This window comes from Aythya fuligula, chromosome 1 (assembly GCF_009819795.1).
Source record: "Aythya fuligula isolate bAytFul2 chromosome 1, bAytFul2.pri, whole genome shotgun sequence".
Lineage (NCBI taxonomy): Eukaryota > Metazoa > Chordata > Aves > Anseriformes > Anatidae > Aythya > Aythya fuligula.
In genome coordinates this window covers 137,349,560-137,372,533 of record NC_045559.1, presented here as the reverse complement: position 1 = coordinate 137,372,533, position 22,974 = coordinate 137,349,560, and the positions used below count along the sequence as shown (strand labels likewise).

At 39.4% G+C, this 22,974-nt stretch overlaps 1 protein-coding gene across 1 annotated transcript in view; it reads right to left on the bottom strand.

Moving 5' to 3' along the window:
• Positions 1–22,974, bottom strand: part of OCA2 (OCA2 melanosomal transmembrane protein) — a 178,531-nt gene that overhangs the window by 50,927 nt on the left and 104,630 nt on the right. The window contains 3 exon segments of the mRNA XM_032204674.1: positions 13,608–13,712; positions 14,199–14,258; positions 19,136–19,263. Coding sequence (XP_032060565.1) covers positions 13,608–13,712; positions 14,199–14,258; positions 19,136–19,263 — 293 coding nt within the window.

Genomic DNA, 22,974 nt, shown 5'->3' with positions numbered 1-22,974 from the left:
AGAAGAAAGTCTCTAATCAAAGGTTTGAAATTCATGGTTTGAAATTCACTCTATCTTCTTTAAAACACAAAGATGCATTGCAATGCATAAAGAGAAGGTGAAATTTTTAAACCCAAGAAAATATTTCAGGAGTGCAAATACAAACTTGACCCCTCTGGTTTTATTGGTATCTCCTTGACATAATATTGCTTCCCTTCCACTTGATTTTAAAAAAAAAAAAATCTTCATAAAAATTAATTATCTATGTTAAAATTATCATCAGTGATGTCATGCTTCTAAGTACATTAACTGGCAGCAGGCTAGATCAATGATCTCTGCTCCCATAAATGTCTGCTTTTTCAGCAAGAGACAAGTACTGAAACATGCCTTAGGAATATATATTTATGTACAGTTAAATTTGGGTGTTTCCCTTATTTAAAGGAATTCATGTCTACCAACGTATAGCAGTTATGGTTATAAAGAGAATGGAAGATCTATAGATCTCCATCATATGCTTGAATTTAGATCTAGCATGCATGTAACCTCTGTAAAGAAGAGATATTTCTAACAAGGAATGCCACCTCATAAGTTTCAGTTTTAAATAATCAGATGAAAAATGAATGCAAAACATTCAGTTAATTTTCTAGTGATTCAGATAAAAATATTTAGTTATCCATAGAGTGCACCAAGTTTTTGCAAACATTATGGAATATTCTGGCAACTACACGTCACAAAGGCTCCAAAAGTCACTAGCATCATTTTTTTGTTATATAAAAGTAAGTATAATACAAATAGTGTTCTAATTTCCATCTTCAGAACATTCATGACCCAAAAGCAATGAAGAATTAGGAAATTTGATCACCAGCAAGAGCTTTTAAATAGATATTGCAAAGCAATTAAAGCCAATAACATCTCTTAGTGCTTGAGCAATTGCCTTTTAAACAGATAAGGGTCATAAACAGGCTGTTACAAAGGGAACCTCTGCTTCCCATAAAATCACCTTAGATATATATTTTTTTCATATTCATTCATGCAATTACATATTGGGCAACACTTTTGCACTACAAATACCTCAAACTTCAGCTTTATTTACTGTTATATTTAACCCAAGTGACAAAAAAAATGCAGACTATGAAAGAGTTAGAAAAAAATACACAACATATACAACAGCATCAAAAGCAAACCATGCTAGGATAGTTTGCAAGCTGGAACATAGCTTGCTGCAATACATATTGTACAAATACATTTGTCGATTAATTTAAATGGAATGCAGCCTTTTTCATAGTTTTTCTAAGTGCTGCCCCTAAAAAGATACAAAAAAAAAATAAAGCTTAAAAAACTCATGTTTCCATTATTATTCCATCTTTAGATTACATAAACAGCATCTTTATCAATATTGGAATGAAAATTGTAATGTCTTTTCAGGAAGATAGCATTAATTTCTTATAGCCTTTATTTCAACAGTCTTAGCAAGAGAAATCTTAGCAAAAAAAGTCTGGAAAATTTGATATTGAACCACATTTCACCCTACATTACTGCTTGATTGGCAGAATTTAAATAAAATGAGTGACATAGCTCAAGACAGCAGAGCCAAATCACCCCCCTTACCCATTCTATATGACTCACTATCTCATCTCACTATCTATATGACTTCAGCCTGAAGAAGAGAAGACTGAGGGGAGACCTCATCGTGGTCTACATCTTCCTCACAAGGTGGGGCAGGTGTTGATCTCCTCTCTCTGGTGATCAGTGATAGGACCTGAGAAAAAGGCTTGAAGCTGAGAAAGAGGTGGTTCAGGCTTTGTCTTAGGAAAAGGTTCTTCACTGAGAGGATGGCTGAGCACTGGAACAAGTTCCCCAGGGCAATGGTCACAGCACTGAGCCTGCTGTGTTCAAGTGTTTGGACAATGCTCTCAGACACATGGTCTGATTTCTTGGGTGGTCCTTTTGGGACCCAGGAGTTGGACTTGTGGATCTCTTCCAACTTGGGATATTCTGTGATTCTATGATTCTGTGTCTCCGAGTACTAAAACATCAAAACATAACTATAAGAAATAATAAGCGTACCTGGAAAAAGGAGGGTGTCCTCAAAGACTTGATATAGAGAGGTACTAGTCATTAATCTCTATTGTATACAGGACATTAAATTTGTTATAGAAAGAGAATAAAAGCTGATGCACAAACAACACAACTATTTAATGATGCTGGCACATTTGTCTATATAGTTATCCTAGTCAAAAACAACCCTTGTGAACAAAATTTTTTTTTACTGTATACATTTTGGAAATACATAGTGTGTGTTACAAACATTAAAAGACCAAAAATGCAAATGTATATATATTCTAATATTTCATGCTCATTTTAATCTTGAATAGTTCTGAAAGCTTTTAAAAAATGAGTTGGGCTTTATTACTCTTATACAATTGCCCACCTTCCCTAGAAAATATACCATGTATTAACAATTAATAATATTAGGAATATATTGAATCCAAATATATAATTCTGCAGGACAGCATATTTCTTCTCATTCCTCTCTGCTCTTCATCATCCTGAAAATTTAAGCAAGATTTAAGCAACCACAAATAGAGGAAGCTTAATTTTTACTTTAAATTAATGCTTTGGAAAATAGAAAACTGGAAGATTTTAGACTAGAATTATATATGTAAATTACTACCAAGCTAAATTTTATAAAATACTGTAATTTTTCTCAATAGAGTCCTTGCATTTATATTGTGGTAAGCAATCCCTTTTTTTGAAAGAGAGTATTGGGGGTCAGAATTGAATGTCTCAATTCTGTTTTTCAGAGGGGATCTATTCAACCCCTCACAAGCCTTTTTCCTTCCAGTTTTCCTGGGATGAAAGTGGAACAGAGGGCCTCCAGCATTTTGCTTTCACATTTATTTTGATACATAAACTTTGGAAGCAAATGTGTGACCAAACAGTTAACATTTTCACACCTTGCTGCTACAGACTCTTTTCCATGACTCCTAATTACCAAAGAGCAAGTTGAATCAAGACCTTTATTCTATCAACCTATTTTTATGACAAAGCTTGCTCATGAGCGTGACATTTAACTAGTCAAGATCAAGAAGTAAGAGCTCTTTTGAACCTTTGAAGACTCTCTTCTGAAATACAAGCAGAGATGATGATTTAGCTTAACTAGCTGAACCCTAGATATGTAGAGAGGAAACTGAAGAGGAGAGACAGTGCTGCTCTGTCAGTGAGAGATGCCTCTTGGGGTGGAAGAAGATTCATAAGCAACAGCAGGGTAAGCCCCCTCTGCTTTCCAAAAATATTTGTAAAAGTAATCACGCATCCCCATCATGCAAGCAGGGTAACTTAGCCGCTCATTCATGTTTTTCCCATATTTATGCAGCACAAGAGAAGTCATCAGGTCATATTGCCCATCTTGTCTATTTGTGCAACATGACAGTAAAGCAGCAATTTACATCTTTATTTTAGGAATTCATTGCTGTTCTACAATATGGGGTTTCACAGCACACACTTTGCTAAGAACCGCATGTGGTAAAGATATTTTCTATGAAAACTGCAGAGAATGTACATTAATAGAATAAAAGCTATTTCTAGTTTCCCAAACTGTTGATGATTGGTCTGTCTCTGCAGACTGTGAGGGTACAGTCTTACACATTAGTTGAACATTGAAATGAAGAACATAGAAAACTCCAGTAGGGCAGAAGAGAAAGAAGATCCAAAAATAAAAGTGGCACTAAGAACATGAGTTACTGATGAAATATTCAGTAGTGCAAATGAAGACTGATAGTTTTAGGGGTAAGAAGTAGTTGGCCAAAATTTATCTGATTTCTAACAAAGACCTGTCAGAGACTAAGTCACCTTGCCAGCCAGGTGGCTAATGGAAATTGCTTGTTACAATGTATTGAGGAAATAGTATTTAGACTCAGCTAAAACAAAGATTTACTATGGCTATATTTTTAGTTCCGATAATAAAAGAAAAACATAAACAGATGGCTCCAGCATATGCAGCTGATAAAACATGTCAATTAAATTAAAGAGCGTGCTGGTAATAAAATCATGTCACCTAACATTCTAAGGGCAGAAATGCATGGCTATTTAAATGACAATACTAGGAAAATACAGGTCTTAAAAATGAGTAAGACTACCTATTAAGGAACGTCATTGTGAGTTTAGTCTGTTCAAAAGGGAAGAAAAATATCAGCGGATTAATAGAATGACACACAGAGCATCACTACGTGATTCACCACATTTGTTCTTCAGACAAAGAAAGCTGGATATCCAACATGAAAAAAATAAAAATAAAAATCCTCTCCATTCTGGAAAATAAAATGCACAAGACTTAATAACTAAGCTCCTGCTTTTTTAAGTCTTTATGGACAGACTTTTGTGGGTTGTTTTTAAGCAATTCACAGATAAGTTTACATCTAGTAGGTTTGAAACTGGCAACATAGACCTTTGCATAGAGTTCATGGATTTTCCCACAAAGTACATATTGAATTCAAAATATTTTGCCAGGGTAGATTTTTTTAAATATTGACAAAAAAAAAATATTGATTTTAATATGTGTGGGCAGCTATCACAGGTGCCAGGCATGTTTATGCAACTAAATACAATAAACAGTCACCCTGATAAACATTTTAATTAGGGAGCTGGGCCTTCACTTTCCAATGCATTAAAAGTAGGGAAAAATCTTCTGGTTACAGTTCAACTCAGTTTCAATCTCTTCATCTTGTTCTGGGGCAGTTCATGACCTTTGCATTCATGGCAAATTATATGAAACAAGCAAATGGAATATGGTCTGAATACTGCTGCTTTATCTTTCTGTGGGTGCAAAGATTTATTTTAGTTTAGCACAGAATTTCACCAAAACATAAACAGTTAAGAGTAATCAAACTATGATGAGCTAAGTCACTTCAGAAACCCAGTCCACTCTTTCAAGTACACAATTAACTTCCTAAAGCGTCCTCTCTAGTATGAAATCTTCCTCACCAACAACAAGGGGCAGTGGGGAAAGTAAAGCTAAATGACAATTAAATGGCAAAGTTTGTAAGCCTGAAGGCAGCAAGGAAGGAGCACAGCAAGCTCACTACTCTGGACTTGAGGAGAGCAGACTTCAGCCTCTTCAGGGATCTGCTTGGTAGAGTACCATGGGACAAAGCCCTGGCGAGAAGAGGGGACCAAGAAAGCTGGTTACTATTCAAGGATCACCTCCTCCAAGCTCAGGAGTGATGCATCCCAACAAGAGGAAGTCAGGCAAAAACTCCAGGAGGCCTGCATGGATGAACAAGAAGCTCCTTAAACTCAAGCAGAAAAAAGGGTGGAAGGGCGGTCAGAGCTCAGAACATAGCAGAGGGTGGAAGAAAGGACAGGTAGCCTGGGAGAAATACAGAGAAATCATCTGAGCAGCCAGGGATCAGGTTAGGAAAGCTAAAGCCCTATTAGAATTACATTTGTACAGGGACATCAAGAGCAACAAGAAAAGTTTCCATATGTTGGTGGTAAAAGGAAGACTAGGGAAATTGTGGGCCCTGTCCAGAAGGAAAGAGGAGACCTGGTTACCTGGGACACAGAGAAGGCCAAGGTACTCAATGACTTATCCGCATCAGTCTTCACCAAGTGTTCTAGACAAATAGCCCATGTCACAGAAGGCAAAGGCAGGGACTGGGAGAATGAAAATCCATCTACTGTAGGAGAAGATCAGGTCTGAGACCATCTAAGGAATCTAAAGGTGCACAAGCCCATTGGACCAGAGAAGATGCATCTGCAGGTCCTAAGGGAATTGGTGGATGAAGTTAAGTCAAAGCCCATCATGTTTGAGAAGTTGTGGCAATCCAGTGAAGTTCCAGATGACTGGAAGAGGGGAAACATAACCCCATTTTTAAAAAGGGAAAAAAGGAAAATGTTGGAAAATAAGGAGGAGACTGGTGACAGCCAACATGGTTTCACTAAGGGCAGATCATGCCTGACAAATATGGTGGCCTTCAACGATGGAGTTACAGCACTGGTGGATAGAGAAAGAGCAACTGATGCAATCTACCTGGACTTATGCAAAGCATTTGACACTGTCCCCCATGATATCCTTTTCTCTAAATTGGAGACATAGGTTCGACATATGGAACACTCACTAGGTAAAGAATTGGCTGAATGGTTGCACTCAAAGAGTTGCAGTCAGCATCTCTTGTGGAGATCAGTGACGAGTGGTGTTCCTTGAGGGTCAGTATTGGGACCAGCACTTTTTAACATCTTTGTCAGTGACATGGACAGTAGGATTTAGCACACCCTCTGAATGTTTGCCAGTTACACCAGGATGTGTAGAGTGGTCAACACACTGGAGAGAAGGGATGCCATCTAGAGGGACCTGCACAGGCTTGAGAGGTGGGCCTGTGCAAACCTGATGGAGTACAACAAGGCCAAGTGCAAGGTCCTGCATCTGGGCTGGGGCAATCCCAAGCACAAATACAGGCTGGGTGAAGAATGGGTTGAGAACCGCCCTGAGGAGAAGGACCTGGGGGTGTTAATTGATGAGAAGCTTGACGTGAGCTGGCAGTGTGCTCTTGCCACCCAGAAAGCCAATTGTATCCTGAGGTGTATCAAAACATGCATGACCAGCAGATCAAGGGAAGTGGTTTTCCCCCCTTGCATTGCAGACCCCACCTGGAGTACTGCATTCAGCTCTGGGGCACCCAATGTAGGAAGGACATGGACCTATTAGAGCATGTCCAGAGGAGGGCCACAAGGATAATCAGAGGTCTGGAGCACCTCTCCTACACAGACTGGCTGAGAGAGCTGGGGTCATTCAGCCTGGGAAGACAAGGCCCTGGGGAGACCTTATAGTGGCCTTCCAGTACCTAAAGAGGGCCTATAGGAAAGGTGGGAAGTATAGTGACAGGACAAGGTGTAATGGCTTTAAAATAAAAGTGAGTAGATTTGAATTACATGTAAAGAAGAAATTCTTTACTATGAGGGTGATGAGGCACTAGAATAGGTTGCTCAGAGAGACTGTAGATGCCCAATCCCTGGAGGTGTTCAAGACCAGGTTGCGTGGGATTTTGAGCAACATGGCCTAGTGGGAGGTGTCCTTGCCCATGGCAGGATGGGGTGGAATTAAATGGTCTTTAAGGTCCCTTCCAATCCAAACCGTTCTGTAATTCTATGATTCTATGATAAAATACTTGCTATGTTCTGAGCTCTGTACAGAATACAGTTTCACTGCCTCTATATCGTTGGGTTAGAAACTGGCTGGATAGCTGGGCCCAAAGAGTCGTGGTAAATGGAGTCAAATCCAGTTGGAGGCCAGTCACTAGTGGCGTCCCCCAGGGCTCGGAGCTGGGGCCGGTCCTCTTTAATATCTTCATCGATGATCTGGATGAGGGCATTGAGTGCACCCTCAGTAAGTTTGCAGATGACACCAAGTTAGGTGCCTGTATCGATCTGCTCGAGGGTAGCAAGGCTGTGCAGGAGGATCTGGATAGGCTGGACTGATGGGCTGAGGTCAACTGCATGAAGTTCAATAAGGCCAAGTGCCGGGTCCTGCACCTGGGGCGCAATAACCCCAAGCAGAGCTACAGGCTGGGAGATGAGTGGTTGGAGAGCTCCCAGGCAGAGAAGGACCTGGGAGTGATGGTGGATAGTCAGCTGAATATGAGCCAGCAGTGTGCTCAGGTGGCCAAGAAGGCCAACAGCATCCTGGCTTGTATAAGAAACAGTGTGGCCAGCAGGGCTAGGGAGGTGATCGTCCCCCTGTACTCGGCTCTGGTGAGGCCGCACCTCAAGTACTATGTTCAGTTTTGGGCCCCTCGCTACAAGAAGGACATCGAGGTGCTTGAGCGAGTCCAGAGAAGGGTGACGAAGCTGGTGAGGGGCCTGGAGAACAAGTCCTACGAGGAGTGGCTGAGGGAGCTGGGCTTGTTCAGCCTGGAGAAAAGGAGGCTCAGGGGCGACCTTATCGCTCTCTACAGGTACCTTAAAGGAGGTTGTAGAGAGGTGGGGGTTGGTCTATTCTCCCACGTGCCTGGTGACAGGACGAGGGGGAATGGGCTTAAGTTGCGCCAGGGGAGTTTTAGGTTGGATGTTAGGAAGAACTTCTTTACCGAAAGGGTTGTTAGACATTGGAACAGGCTGCCCAGGGAAGTGGTGGAGTCACCATCCCTGGAGGTCTTTAAAAGACATTTAGATGTAGAGCTTAGGGATATGGTTTTGTGGGGACTGCTAGTGTTAGGTCAGAGGTTGGACTCGATGATCTTGAGGTCTCTTCCAACCTAGAAATTCCATGATTCTGTGATATATATGAATTCCATGCGGTATGACAATTTTGAAGGGGATGTTGGACCAGATTTACTATTGTCTAGAGCAAAGAAGAATTTGAACAGTTTTGCCCTGTTGCACTGAAAAAATAGGGTAAGATACATCAGGATAAGACACTTCAAATAATAAACTAATTCTGTTTCTATTTTTTGGGGATTTTTTTTATAGAGCAGAATGCTAGAGAGGTGCTGAAAAATATCAACATGTAATAGATGCTTAAATACATTAATATTTTGCACCATACAACATTTCTATCTTAAAACTAAAAAAAATAGATTTTATTCTTAAGATTGCAGATAATTTATTGTGCTTATGTTTTAGGAGAAACAGGAATCCTAACTTCTCTACATAGATAATTAACAAGCCTTGAAAATGCTTACATTTTCTTATAGGAAACAATTTTTGAAATCTGTTTTCATTACTTCAATTCATAAAACAGGTTGTTTCCTTGAATTCTTAGTTGTGCTGTCTCAGATACATTCATGTTTTAATTAGTTATTTTCAGTAATGATCAACAGTTTCCACATTTCACATCCTATTAAGGTAATAAACGGACAGCTATAAAATTTAATACTGTGAAATTTGACACTTAAAATGGACCAGTCAGCTTTATCCAAAATCAGACAAAATGAATTTTTTCATCTATGTTTCCATTCATTAGCCATTCAGAGTTTTTTCATTTTTCTTTACACAAAGCAAGTCATTATAAATCTAATTATCCCACTGTACAAACAAAAAAGCTGAAGTGAAAATCTGGACTGCCACACTTCAAAGTTTTTTATTTGGTTGGTTGGTTGCTTGCTTGTTTTTTACTGAAACAGCATCATATTTACAGACCTCTCTGTATTTTTTTCTCTTTTTGTTTAACACAACTATGCCCCTTAGAAGTCAAGCTGCAGGCCTTCTTACATGCTACATGTAGAGTGGAATTCTTCCATTTCTCAGGCACATCTGTTGCCAAAACACTTTACGTAACAACTTCTATATTAGCAAGTAATGCATGTAATAGGAGAAGGTCAGGAGACTGAAAGAGCTGGAGCTGAGACTACTCTCATCTACATTGCCTCCAGTCTATGGGGGCTTTCTCTGAATTAGATATATAGTCTGAATTTACAGTATGGCACAGGGCTAAATGCATCCTGTGAGTATATGGTTTCAAATTTTCTGCAGGAAAAGTAACACATAAACACATCTGCGTCTATAGGGCCTTCTAAAAATCACCACAGTATCTTTCTGTGTCTTACACAAATGATGTTAAGATGCCACTTCCCCATCACAGTCACCGCACATTGGAGACCCTTACTCCTGTCTGTTTTCACACCATGTCTGAGTTGCTGTACAAGAGTCTGTAGCCCATCTTACCCCTCTGCTCCAAGTCTGGACAGCACATGCTACACCGTGTTGTGGGGGGTGAGTGGAAGACCTCATACAACAGCTGCAGAGGCAGTGTTGGGGACATTTCATGGATGAACTGATGCTTGTCTCCTTGCACCTCCTCACCCATGAAGAAAAGCAGGTTTGTGACTTTTTGGGTGCCCTTGCCATTGCAATGGTTGTGCCCACAGTCAGCTAGAGGTTTGTGGCCAGAAGAGCTGAGACTGTAAGACTGTCATCCATGGAATATAGAAAACAAGCACTGGATACACTCCTTTTGAATACAGAAGAGATAGAGCTGGGGCCCTTAACTGTGAACTGTCACCAAGCCTTTCACTGTCTTTGAATGATATTTCAGGAATCTTTATCCATGTACAAGTCAAACAGCCTGTCACCCCATGAGCCCGGTTTCCCCTTACTCCTACTGGTCAGTTGCTAATCAGTTTGGGATGGGTAAATTCAATACTGGAAGAGACCTCTGATGCCATCCTCCAAATACTCTTTGCTCAGTCAGTCCACACAGCTGATATTTATGAAAACCACACAGATATACAGATTTTGGGCATCTGTAGGTTCAAAAAACTGGAGGAAATTGATGGCCCCTCATTCCTACCCATTATAAGGTCCATTAAGGCTATGACTGCAAAATTCACAAGACTAATTTCCCCATTGTCTTGCAGATACATTGTTCACCACTGAAGGAGATTTATGGACGTCTTGGAGGGCTTCACTGGAGAGAGTCAGTTTTTCTGTGTCTTTTATATTCTCTGTCATCTACCTGGACTTGTCATCTACCTGGAATTCTGTAAGGCCTTTGGCAAGGTCCCACATGATATCCTGGTCTCCAGATTGGAGAGAGAGGGTGGACCATTCAGTAGATAAGGAGTAGGCTTGAAGGTCACACCCAGAGAGTGGTGGTCGATGGCTCTATGTCCAAGTGGAGGCTGGTGACAAGTGGTGTACCTCAGGGGTCTGTCTTGGGACCAGAACTGTTTAATACCTTTATCAGTGACATAGACAATGTATCGAGTGCACCATCAGCAAATTTACGGATGACATGAAGCTAAGTGATGAGGTTGATAAAACAGAAGGAAGGCATGCCATACAAAGGGTCCCACTCAAGCTTGAGAAGTGGGCCCATGTGAAACTAATGAGGTTCAACAAGTCAAAGTGCAAGGTGCTGCACCAGGGCTGGGGCAATCCCAGAAATGAGTAAAGACTGGGTAAAGGACTCATTGAGAGCAGCCCTGCAGAGAAGGACTTGAAGTTTCTGGTGGACAAAAGGCTTGACATGAGCTAGCAGTGTATGCTTGCAGCCCAGAAGGCCAACTGTATCCTGGGCTGCATCACCAGAGGAGTGTCTAGCAGGGCGAGTGAGGGGATTGTGCCCCTCTGCTCTGCCCTTGTGAGGCCCCACTTGGAGTCCTGCATCCAAGTCTGGAGTCCCCAGCACATGAAGGATGTGGGGCTGTTAGAGTAGGTCCAGAGGAGGGCCATTAATATGATCAGAGGTCTAGAGCACCTCTCCTATGAAGAAAGGCTGAGAGAGCTGGGGCTGTTCAGCCTATAGAAAAGAAAGCTCTGAGGTGACCTCTTTACAACATTTCAGGACTTACAGGAGACTAATAAAAAAGATGAAGATTGACTCTGCTCTGTCAGATAATAACAGGATGAGAAGGAATGGTTTTAAACTAAAAGAGGGGAGATTTTGATTTGAGGTTAGAAGGAAATTATTCATTCAGAAAGTAGTGAGGTTGCCCAGAGAAGCTGTGGATGCCCCATCCCTGGAGGTGTTCAAGACCAGGTTGGATGAGGCCCTGGGCAACCTGACCTAGGGGGTTGCATTGCTCAGGAGGCATGGAACTAGATGATCTATGACGTCTCTTCCAACCCAAGCCATTCTATGATTCTGACTATAAAGGTTTGGACTCAGCCATGAAGCTGACAGCTTTTGCCAGAAGAGGGCAGGATCATTCAAGGTTATACCATAGCAGACGTTCCATATTCCTATATTCTACAGTAGGTGAAACCAAACTTATATCCATGCATATGCCAATATGATCCTCTGGTTCTGAGGGTCAACTTGGGGTTGACCTCCAAGCTTTTATTCCCCCTGGGTAACAGTGTGAAAGTGTGAATGAACTATGTGGCTGAATGACTGAATTAGCTGTGTGGAAGACTACCTGCTCTTCATAGTTGCAGGTTGATTCTGTAAATAAACAAGTCAATAAATAAAAGGTCTTCTGAGAAATACTGGTTGCACTGTGTATACTACATGCACACACACACTGTACCCATTTAAATAAAAGATAATCTACAAAGGATATGGGTTCAAAACATGTAATACTCCACATCTGGAGTTTATAACTTTGACATGAGTGCTGTTAAATATCCTTCCAAAAGCAATTATTGTTGTTTCATCAGTAGGAACTAAGTGCCAAAGAGACAAAAAAAAATAATATTAACTGAAAACACGTACAATCTTACATAAAAAAAAAAAAAAAAAAAAAAAAAACTGTGACTTAGTTTTTCAGGAATTTTGTGATGAAGAATAACAAAGACCAAAGTCCTAGTTCATTCTTTGAGCTAGCCAATGCTAGGTCTTGGCTTCAGTCTGCCATATACAGGAATTTCATAACACCTCAGCTGTTGACAGCTTTTGCATAGATGAAAATATACCTGCATTTTTCTTCCTTCCTTCCTTCCCTCTCCACCTATTTTCCAAGAAAATAGGTTGCAACAGCCTTAGGTTTGGCCCAGAATAGAATGGAAAAGATATGTATTTGAAATTTCTAAAATGTTGCCAGGAATCGTTTCTTGTCTGCCTGTATTTACATCCCTCAAAGATTCAAAAGCCATGGTCTACAACCCAAAAGATTCCTGTGTTTCAGTACCATTCCACAAAACACACAGTCTTTAAAAGAGGTTTGCTATCAAAATCTCTAAAAGTCCTTTTGGTCTATGTGCATAGAGATGCTTTTTGTTATTATTCAAAACCAGTTTTTATAGACTAGCTGGATATGAGGTAAAACCTTCTAAGTTAAGATTTTTGCATTATTGCTTAATTGTCCTTAAGTGTTTGCTGGGAGGTGATTCATCCTGAACCAGCCTTTGCCTTCTACATATTGCTTGCAGTCTGTTGTTAAATCAATATTATTCCACAGGAAACACCATGGTGATCAAACCAAAATACCATATTAGCATATAATTATAGAATAGTTGCAAATCCATCCAACCTGTCATATGCCCTGTAGGAAGCGTCTTAACTCTTGACTCAAGCTAAGGGTGCACATGGCCACCCAATGACAATGGCAGAAAAAAAAGCACCAAAAAATTCTGAATTTTTGTTACATGCTGTAACAGTGAATCATTCCTATGGCATAATTAAGGAATTACTGCACTTTAAATACAGGTCTTGATTGAATAAATCTATCTGACCATGCCCTAATTTGTTATAATTTGATACTTTTCTGATATTTAGGATTAGCTGCTGAAAACAATTTTTATATTTAATATTATTTGCTGTTTTTTGAATTAATAACTTATGGAAGTTATAAAAGGTTATAAAAGTATTTTAAAAAATTGCATAACTACATGGCAAATAGAGGGAAAACACCGACAGAAGTAGACGGATAATGACAGTTTTCATCCAAAAAGATTATTTTACTTTTCAGCTATCTATTTTGATATAACAAGGAAAGTGCAAAAATGCAGCTAAAACAGTGCACTAGTTCAATAGACGACTACAAATGCAACTACTAGTTCAACAGACAACTGCAGCAATGGCCAGCCAGACATCTAAAGAACATGAGTAAGTTTGTAATAATGATGGAGTCTCAGGTAATAAAGTAAATTACAACATAGCAGAGGTCAAAAAAAAGCAAATTGTAACCAGCAGGCTCAGCTCCCTTCCCAGCACCAGGAGGAGGAAACGTCAAACCTGTATCGACTCCTACCATCGTAGCTGTGAACGGAATATTGTCAATCACGGATGAGGCCAAAGCAGACACCCAGAGCACTAAAATGATGGCTACCACCAAGCGCTGATCTTCAGGAACAACCTGGAATTGAAAGAGTTACAACTTTGATGAGATCAGTATTGCTCTGTCCCCCTAACGGCACAATCACACAGGGTCTTCATGGTTTTAGTTTATCAACATCTTTTATTTCTTCAGGCTCTCAGATAGAATAATAATATACTCAAATATAAGATATATAATATAAAGATAGAATAATAAATACTCAAATTAACTGTGTAACTGCAATTTTTCCCCTTTTACTCTTTATATTTGTTTGCACCTTGGGATTTTTTGTTTATTAGGCTGTAAAAAAAAAAGGCTTCCTTTTGCAGTTATAGCAACATTTCTTCTGCCCATAGATACACACTGAATATCATCCACCCAAAAGTATGACATACCTTCTCAGTATTACTGATGTAGAAATATAATATTTAACATAAAATTCCAAAATAAAAATATTATTTAGCATTTTATTAGCATACCACTGTTTTCCTTACCTGAAAAACACTGTCAATGTTTTAAACATACCTTTATTAACAAAGCTGTCTGCTCCCCTATGTAGTCTATTAAATGCAAATGAGCCAAAGCCTAAAAAAAGACAAAGATATCAGCTAGTGAAGCCACATTTTTTCAGTAGATGTAAGCATACACAATTCATTTCTATTCACAAGATCTTGAAATTCATCTCTTGCAGCTTTTACAGCAACTTTGCAGTTGGTGGAAAGAACAGACACAGAAATGGTAGCTGTATTTGCAGAAGTGGGCTGGTTGTAGTGGATAGACTAGTGGGATTGCTTCAAGAGCCTGGGGCAAAGGCATCAGAGAATGGCTGAAATGTCAAGATTACATTCTTCAGTGAACAAGTTTTCCTGAATACCTGAGGACAACTGACTTTTATTCAGTGGCCCCAAAACCTTGGACATAACCACAATGTAGACCGAAGTGTATCATATTTAAAAAGGTCAGGCATCTTGTGCTCAGGCCTATGTGAAGGAAAATAGAAAACAAAATATATTTTTCTGTTAAATAGCTGCATCGCACCTGTAAAAACTAACACTACCCATCTGCTAAAACCAGGCCAGAGGCTTTGGGTGAATGAAAATTGGCACAGAGGCAGCAGAACCTATAAGACAGGAAAAGCAGCTCCCCAATGCCCACATCAAGCATCCAGCCTGAGAAGGAGAGCCTTGTAACCACTGGGCCAGGGGACAACCTGCTCCACAGTGCCCTGTCCTCCCTGTGGGAACTATTCCCATTTGTGCGGGATACCTGGGTAGTACCCCAGACAGCCATGGTTACTACCAGGCATGAAAAGACATAGCAAGACTCCAGCCCAGTGGTTCTGGTTCTGTTCTCTCCTTGGGCAGATAGGAGTGAAAGGCAAACTGAGTCCTCACACCAGAAGTATGATCTATTCCTTCAAAACACAAGGTAAGGGGGTAAATTTATCTCAGAAGGGACTTTAATTTACATTGATTTTGTTTTACTTTCTTACAAGCGTTCGTAATGAAGCACTATTTCCAGGCTGAATGAGGTATATCTATTTTTTTGACTTTTCAGTATCTCGGGGCAGAAAATTGCATCATTTTTGGTGCAGCCCAGACCAAGGTGGTTAGTCTACTTTCCATTTTCCTGCCATGACAATGAATCAGTTAGATGCAACACTGTGCAGCCTGAGAGCATCACCACACAGAGATGCAGAAGTCAGCATTCACATGGCATGATGCTGTGCAACCTGCACAGCGGGCAGTCAGACAGAGCTCTTCAGAGACATCACTGCGGGGAAAAAAACAGCATTGAACTCACACACTGTCAAATCCCATGACAGAGACAGACAAAGATCCTAATAGGTACCGAGTAGTATGGCACAGTAGACATAGTAATGACAGAGTGACAGCGGGGCTGTCATTGAGACCAGCAATTCCTCAGCTGGGCAGCAGTGTGTAATTGTTTGGGTACCACCAGCAGCACAGGGCAGCAGCACCCACATGCTGCAGGAGCACCAATACCATGGCTGGGCTGGTAGTTTTCCACTCGCCACATGAGTAAAAGATGCATAGGTAAAGGCAGGTAAGCTGTATCTCATAAAAGACAGGATGTCTCACTCAGAAGTTCTAAGTGAACACCATCCCATTGAGAAGGAAAACAAGGAGGAGAGCAGAGCCATTAGTGCCACATATTAAATATGACCCAGAGACTGTATTTACTTTTAACAACTCGTCTCATGGGAAGGTACATCTACATTTAAAAATGCTGCATTCAGAAAACAGATGATAAAGCTTTAAGATGCATACACATACCCTTTACATTAAAAAATAAGGACATTTTTCATGGCTTTAACAAATAATTTTTTATATTCTTAAGTTACTATTTTGATTCTAAGCTACCTGTGTCACCCCTTAGATCAGATTGTCCAGAGCCTCATCCAGCCTGGTCTTGAACACCTCCAGGGATGGGGCATCCACAGCTTCTCTGAGCAACCCGTTTCAGTGCCTCACTTCCCCCTAACATCTAATCTAAATTTCCCCTCTTTTTATCTTAATACTATTCCCCCTTGTCTTATCATTGCCTGCCTGATCAAAAAGTTACTCTCCATTTTTTTTGTAAGACCCCTTTAAAAATCTAAAGGCTGCAGTTAGGTCACCTTCAGCCTTCTCTTCTCCAGGCTGAACAGCCCCAGCTCTCTCAGCCTTTCTCCATAGGAGAGGTGCTTCAGACCTCTGGTCATATGCGTGGCCTCTTCCGGACCCTTTCTAACAGCCCCACATCCTTCTTGTGCTGGGGGCCCCAGACCTGGATGCAGCACTCCAAGTGGGGCCTCACAAGGGCAGCAGAGGGGCACAATCCCCTCACTCGCCCTGCTAGACACTCCTCTGGTGATGCAGCCCAGGATACAGTTGGCCTTCTGGGCTGCAAGTGTGCACTGCTGGCTCATGTCAAGCTTTTTGTCTAGCAGAACCCTCAAGTCCTTCTCTGCAGGGTTGCTCTCAATGAGTTCTCCACCCATATTAACTCAATATTTATCAAAGTGATTTTTAAAATGTATGTAAAAGCAGTAATATTGTCTTTTTTTTTTCTTTTCTGCAATTGTTTTGTGTTCACACCTTAAAATAAACTTCTCACATAGTTGTCAGCAAGCAGTGCTAAGTGTTACATTTGGTTAGCAGTGCTGCCTTGTTATTTAATTATCCATCAACATTTCTTTTTCCATCAATATTTCTTTTCAGTATCACCCAAAATTTCTTCTGGAATCCAGACATGGTACTACAGAAGACATGTTCAGGAAAGAGGGAAGTGAGTAAAGGATGGGAATGAGGGAAGTGAATAACAGACATGCACATTGCTCCTTCAAGAGAGTCAGTCTGCAGGTAGCTCATCATGTTGGATATGATGACAGTGTTAATCACGCAACCAACTTTAAGATGTCTATAATATCCAGACTTATTGCCTGCAAGCATGTAACTGAAAGGCAGCAATTAGTACCATGCCACTGGCTTCCCCAGGATGTAAACTGCACAGAGGGTCTCCTGGATCTTCCTGTGCCCTGAGAGGAATGAGCATTACTGCACTAATTGGTGCCTTCCAGCATATGATTTCCAGTTTGACAGCTCAAGATTAGAGCTTTACTGCAGAAAAAAAAAAAAAATCATGTAACATTTTAGACTGAACTTTATGCACACAAATTTGCATCAAACCCTTTTATGGGCAGTATGTCATGATGACTGCTGTCAATATACTGTCTCCCACTTTTTCTCTTGACTCCCAGGATAAGTTCCTTTCATGACTATAAATTGCTGTTATACTAAAGAGCCAGGAAATTTTTTCTTTCATTAGCAAACTATTCACTGGTGACCTGAGAAACCATAAAAGTGAAGAACTGAAATTCAGTGAATTATAGCAGTCATATCTGAAGTCTGGCAGTAAATGGCAAATAACTTCCTGTGTGTTTTACTATGTTATTGTACAGTCAGACTGCACTCAAATCAAAACTGTTCAATTCAAGCTAAAACAATAAATACGTCAGGGAATGCAACTAATAGACTGTTACAGCAGCAGCTAACAAAATAAAAATGGCTTCAGTATGGATTCCCTATGAGAGCTAGAAAACACAAGGATATATAGAACCTGATAACACAGAACTAAAAATTGCCTGTGCTAATAAGTGTGCAATACATCAGTATTTCCTTGATGAATTTTAGACCTACTAGGTCTCAAACAAGCTTCCTAATGATAATCAGAGTGCCTATTCATCTTTTCAGAGGTGACCAGATTTTAACTTCCAGTTTGGAATTAATTAGATTTAGTTGAGTTATTCAATGCTTGTATTTGCTTCAAATTTATTCCCTTTTTTTTTTTTTTTCTTAATAAATTGTTTTTTTATAGATCCCAATTTACAAAGTCTGTGTTTTTTCCAATACTGGAGTGTATAGTAGGGGGAAAGCTGTGCAAGATAATTTGTTATTCCAGGCTTTTCCCAGACTGCTCACAAAGACAATTCACTACCCAGTGATTATTCTTGTTTTATCAATCATGTTTCTACAACTTAACAACATCATTTAAATGGAAAAAGTAACAACTAAGAAATACCAAGTATTTTAGGAAATGCACAGACACCTTATTGACATACAAATATGGATATTCATGCAAAGATTTCTCCAAACATTTGGAGTAAAACTAAATCCACTAAATCAAATACATCAAACAGTAAAACAAAGAATCAAAAACATCAACTGGTAAATATAAATATATTGTATTATATTATTGTATTGTATTATTTTATTAATTTAAATTTATATAATGTAATGTAAAAATATAAAAATTAAAAATAATATTAAATATAAATATTAAAAAAGGAGTATAAAACATGGATGGATCAAAAAGACTATTAGAACAGACAAACACACAAAAATGACACAATGAGATATCCAGAAAACTCAAGTAAAAAATCTTTTGCAATTACAACTGGAAACTGAAACTCAGTGATATTATCCCTTCAAACCATCCTCCCATGAAAGCTCTCAGGCCATTTGGTAACCAGCATGTAGCTGACAGTATTAGAAGCAGTTTTCAGCTATGGTCTATTCTTGCTCTTTTATTTTTTTCTATTGCTTGTCTAAAGAATTTCAAAATAAATACATAAATATATATATAAACTACCTGAATGAATGGAGCAGAGACAAACCTGGAAACAAAAATTCCACTTATGGAAAATGATTGTGTTGGATGTGCACAGAAAATGCAGCAGAAGGAGAGTAGGACCAAGCTTACAGTGAAAAATTAGTCAAAAATATCTGGCTTCTACCACTCCACCGTTTCACTCCATACTACTGTGACTGCATTCAATTTTCATTTTGTTAGCAGAATTGAATCTGCAAGACATCTTTGGCTGGCAACATACATGTCCTCAAAATTCACGTTTTAAGTTGGTTCTATCTGCTCAGGCTTTAGAAATCACAAAATCTTACCTCCATGAGAACAAACAATGCTGCAAAGAAAAGAAGGGTTGCCCATTCCACTCGGTTTAATATCATCTCAAAGTCATGGATGTCTGCTAGCACTAGCAGCCAAATGGCTCCCAAAATGGCAATCCAGCCTGCATTAGAAAAAGAGAGAGCACATTGGGAAAAGAGAGAACAACACTTCACACTTCACACATTATGTACTAGTAATGTGAAAGTTATGGTATTACATTTTTCAGTTAAAGGTTTTTGCCACACTTTCACTCTGACTCTTTAAAAGGAGAAATTCAAAAGTACTCCAGGAAGAATGTTTTGTGCTTTCTAATTTATATCTATATCTATATCTAATCTATATCTATACATACACATAGGAAAAAAAAATTCCATATGAGGGCCAGGCTGCTAGCAGCTTTCTACTAGGGCCAGAAAGGAGAAAGAAAGACAAGAGTCTGCAAGCATAATTAAGAAAGGAAAGAAGGTGTGTCTGGGTTACCCAAAAATAAACAAAAAAGCAAACAAACAAACAAAAACACAAACAAAGCAAAACAAAAATAGTGACTTTTAATCACAAAGAAAATTTTATGTGGTTAGGAGATGGTTGGAAGGACTCTGCAGCCCCCTGAAAGGCTGGCTGCAGCCACAGGGCATTGAAGACTCACAGGCTAAATGTGCTAGCAGATAATCTCAGGATGTGTAATGATCTTTGAAACAGGAGAACATCTTTAAACAGCAAAATAGACTCTCTGCAAACAGGATCCCTCTATACACCATGATGTTTTAAGACACATTTTGGTAGATGACTGAGAGAAAATGCAGATGAAATGCACAGTCAGACAGAGAATATAAGCAGTGAATCTCTTGTCCAAGCAAGACTCGCTTTTGCCCTGCACAGCTGAAGGTCTTTCTGAAGCTGTTTAATTCTTCTGGCACATTTATCTTTAACAGTAGAATGGGATTTCAGACCAAAAAAAAAAAAAAAAAACACACAGATTTTGTTGGCATTTTTTTCCTCAGGATGATGTTCTCTTTTCTTTCTTCTTCTCTACTTTTTCTTAAATAGCAGATTTTTTTTTTTTTTTTAATGCATAGAACTGAAATACATAATTTAGGATTTTTTAATGGCACGGAAATAAAGCATCCCACCTCTTCAAGTAATTTCTCTCTTTGTTGTGATTCTTTCAGATACCTAATGCTATCTCATATATTCACTGTAGAAAAATGACAGATTCAAAAAAACTGCAGAACAAGTGAGGAAGAAAGAAGAATAACAATCTTGACTGGGAAAAAAAAAAAAAAAAAAAAAAAAAAAAACCTTTAAATCACAAAGTTATAATCAAAGACCAAATGTGAATAGGCCCCTGCTGCAAAGCAGGTAGATGAATAAAGTGAGCCTTCAAGAACCACAGCTGTAAGAAAATTCAAGAATAGAAGACATTCATAAAAGTTTAGGCCATTTGACTTGCAGCTTATGCACATGGGTTTGTTTTTCTCTTAGGTTAAAGAAAGAAAGGGATCCAAAATCATTCAACAGATTAAAACTAAGATCAACCAATATTCTATTTAAATTCCATGTAAATACAAAAGAATAAAGAGACCAAAGGTTCTGCCTCATCACAAAGCTGTAAACATTATTTTTTAAATTTTTTTCCTCCAAGTGCCACTTTCTCCTCTGTGCAGCTCTACTCTTGATTTCCCTAAAGTGGCTTCTGACCTCAGCATGACCAAAAACATGCTTTCCAGCATTATGAACAATTTTTCCTTTCCCCAGCTTCTCCCCATGATCCTTCTTGACACCACTGATCACTTTGGTTCTGCTGATTCCTTGATAAGCAACTCTCATGAGAACTTTTCTTAGCCTGGTGTGAAGCTAATCTAGAGCAAAATGAAGGGAAATCCTTGTAAGGAAACAGATATAAGGACTACGAAATCTAATGGTTTACCAGCAGAAAGACCTCCATACAAACAAAGCCAAAACTAAATAAGGCTGAAAACTCTGAAGGAAGTTTATATCTGGAATTTTGTAGCTTCAGCTCCTATATTGTTTCCTGATAGAGATTTTGAGTAAAATCTCAACTGAGTGCCTCACTGGTCCCAAAAAACATGTCTCACAACTATCTCTGCTCATCACCAGTGCTACCATGCTGGAAACTGAGCAAATCTAGTCCCTGCATTGCTCACAGTGATCTAAGTCATCCTCAGTCAAAAGTAGCTCATACATGAACATTATACTGCAAGAGAGGAGGAGAGCAAAAACCAGCACAAAAGAGAGCAGGGTGGGGACAGCCCAGATGATCCATCTCAGAAGTCTCTTAGCTGTGAAGTCAACCCACACTCAGGGCATGCAGGCTCTAAAAGCAAACTCTCATTTGGCCATCCTCTACCCTACTGAGTATGAAACATGGCACAGGCAGGGTCAAATCCACCCCACATCATTGACGCAGGCAGATAGATACCAAGTGGTAGAAAAGGTCTGGTTCATCTGTATCAGGAGGAAAGCTGGATGTGGCGTACTGGGGTAAAGGATACATAACATGCCTTTGCATTTGATAAAGTCTTTATCTTCACAAAGGCTGGTGGGGTGTTTGGTTGGGTTTTTTTAGCAATGAAAAAAGTACTGTGTCATAATCATCTCAGCCATCCAAATTTTACAAGGGGCTTATCAGCCACATTCCTGATTTGTGTAAAAGACCCTGTTTCGTAGCTCCAGGTACCCACAATCTTGCTTTTCTTCTTTCTGCAAATTCATTGTGCTCTGCTAAGCAGCTAGCAAATTTTCTCGTGAAGAATGGAATTTTTACCAACTGTTGGGAAGAGGCTCCTGGACTGACCTAGGAGTGGTAATACTCTGTACTGCTCAAGGTAAATGCTGGATTGTGGCATAAGCTGAAAATGGGTACAGCTTTTTTGCTCTCCTGGCCCTGGATATGCACATAGCCTGAATACTGAAATGGTGAAGCTCATACAGAAGATCTTCCAGGAAAATATTTTGAAAATCTTAGATAGTCTTATTCTTACCAAAGGCAAATCAGACTGAAGAAACAGTTATAAATTGCTTTAGGAGTTTCCAAAATAGCAAAAGAAAGTAAGTAGGGAACTGTCAGTTCCTGACATCTACCACATTTTTTGCTATCGTTATTGAATTGCTTTCTGCCTTTCCCTAAAGCAAGGTGAATCTATCCATGCAAATGTAATAGTTATTTTCTCTGAGCACAAAGAAAATGGTATGGACTTGGACTGGCTAATTTCAAATCTTATCTATTCTCCAAATTCCAGCAAAAAACACTGGGCCTTAAATGCAGATTATTGCAATTTGTATTAGAGGGACACTTCAATGGAAGCAGATGGGTACAGATCTGGAGCTTAAAAGCAGAATTTTACTGCTATTTTGTACAGCTGTAAGTGACAACATTAGGTACAATGAAGTGAAGGATTAAAGAACAGAGACTTCTATGCAATTCTGGAATAATCTGTGATAAAAACTGGGATTATTTCTACACCCCTACCAAAAACAAATCAGTTTGAGCATGGTAGATGGAGATAATCACTTGCTAAAACTAATGAAATATGAGTTGCACAAGAGGTGGACCGAGCCAAGCATTTTGTTGCAACATGGGTTTTAGCAGCATGCATTAGCTCTATGCACACAGCTTGGCATGAGAACAGTGCCCTTCCTTATGATAGTGTTCACAGGGAATACAAATGGGTAGGGGATGTGTCCTCCTGCAGTACTCCAGCAAGTACAGATCTCGAGAATTGAAGATGTCACCTACTTATTGCAGTCTACTTGCACAGTCTTTACAGAGTGTATTTGTTGTTGTTTTTTTTTTGTTGTTGTAACTGCAAAG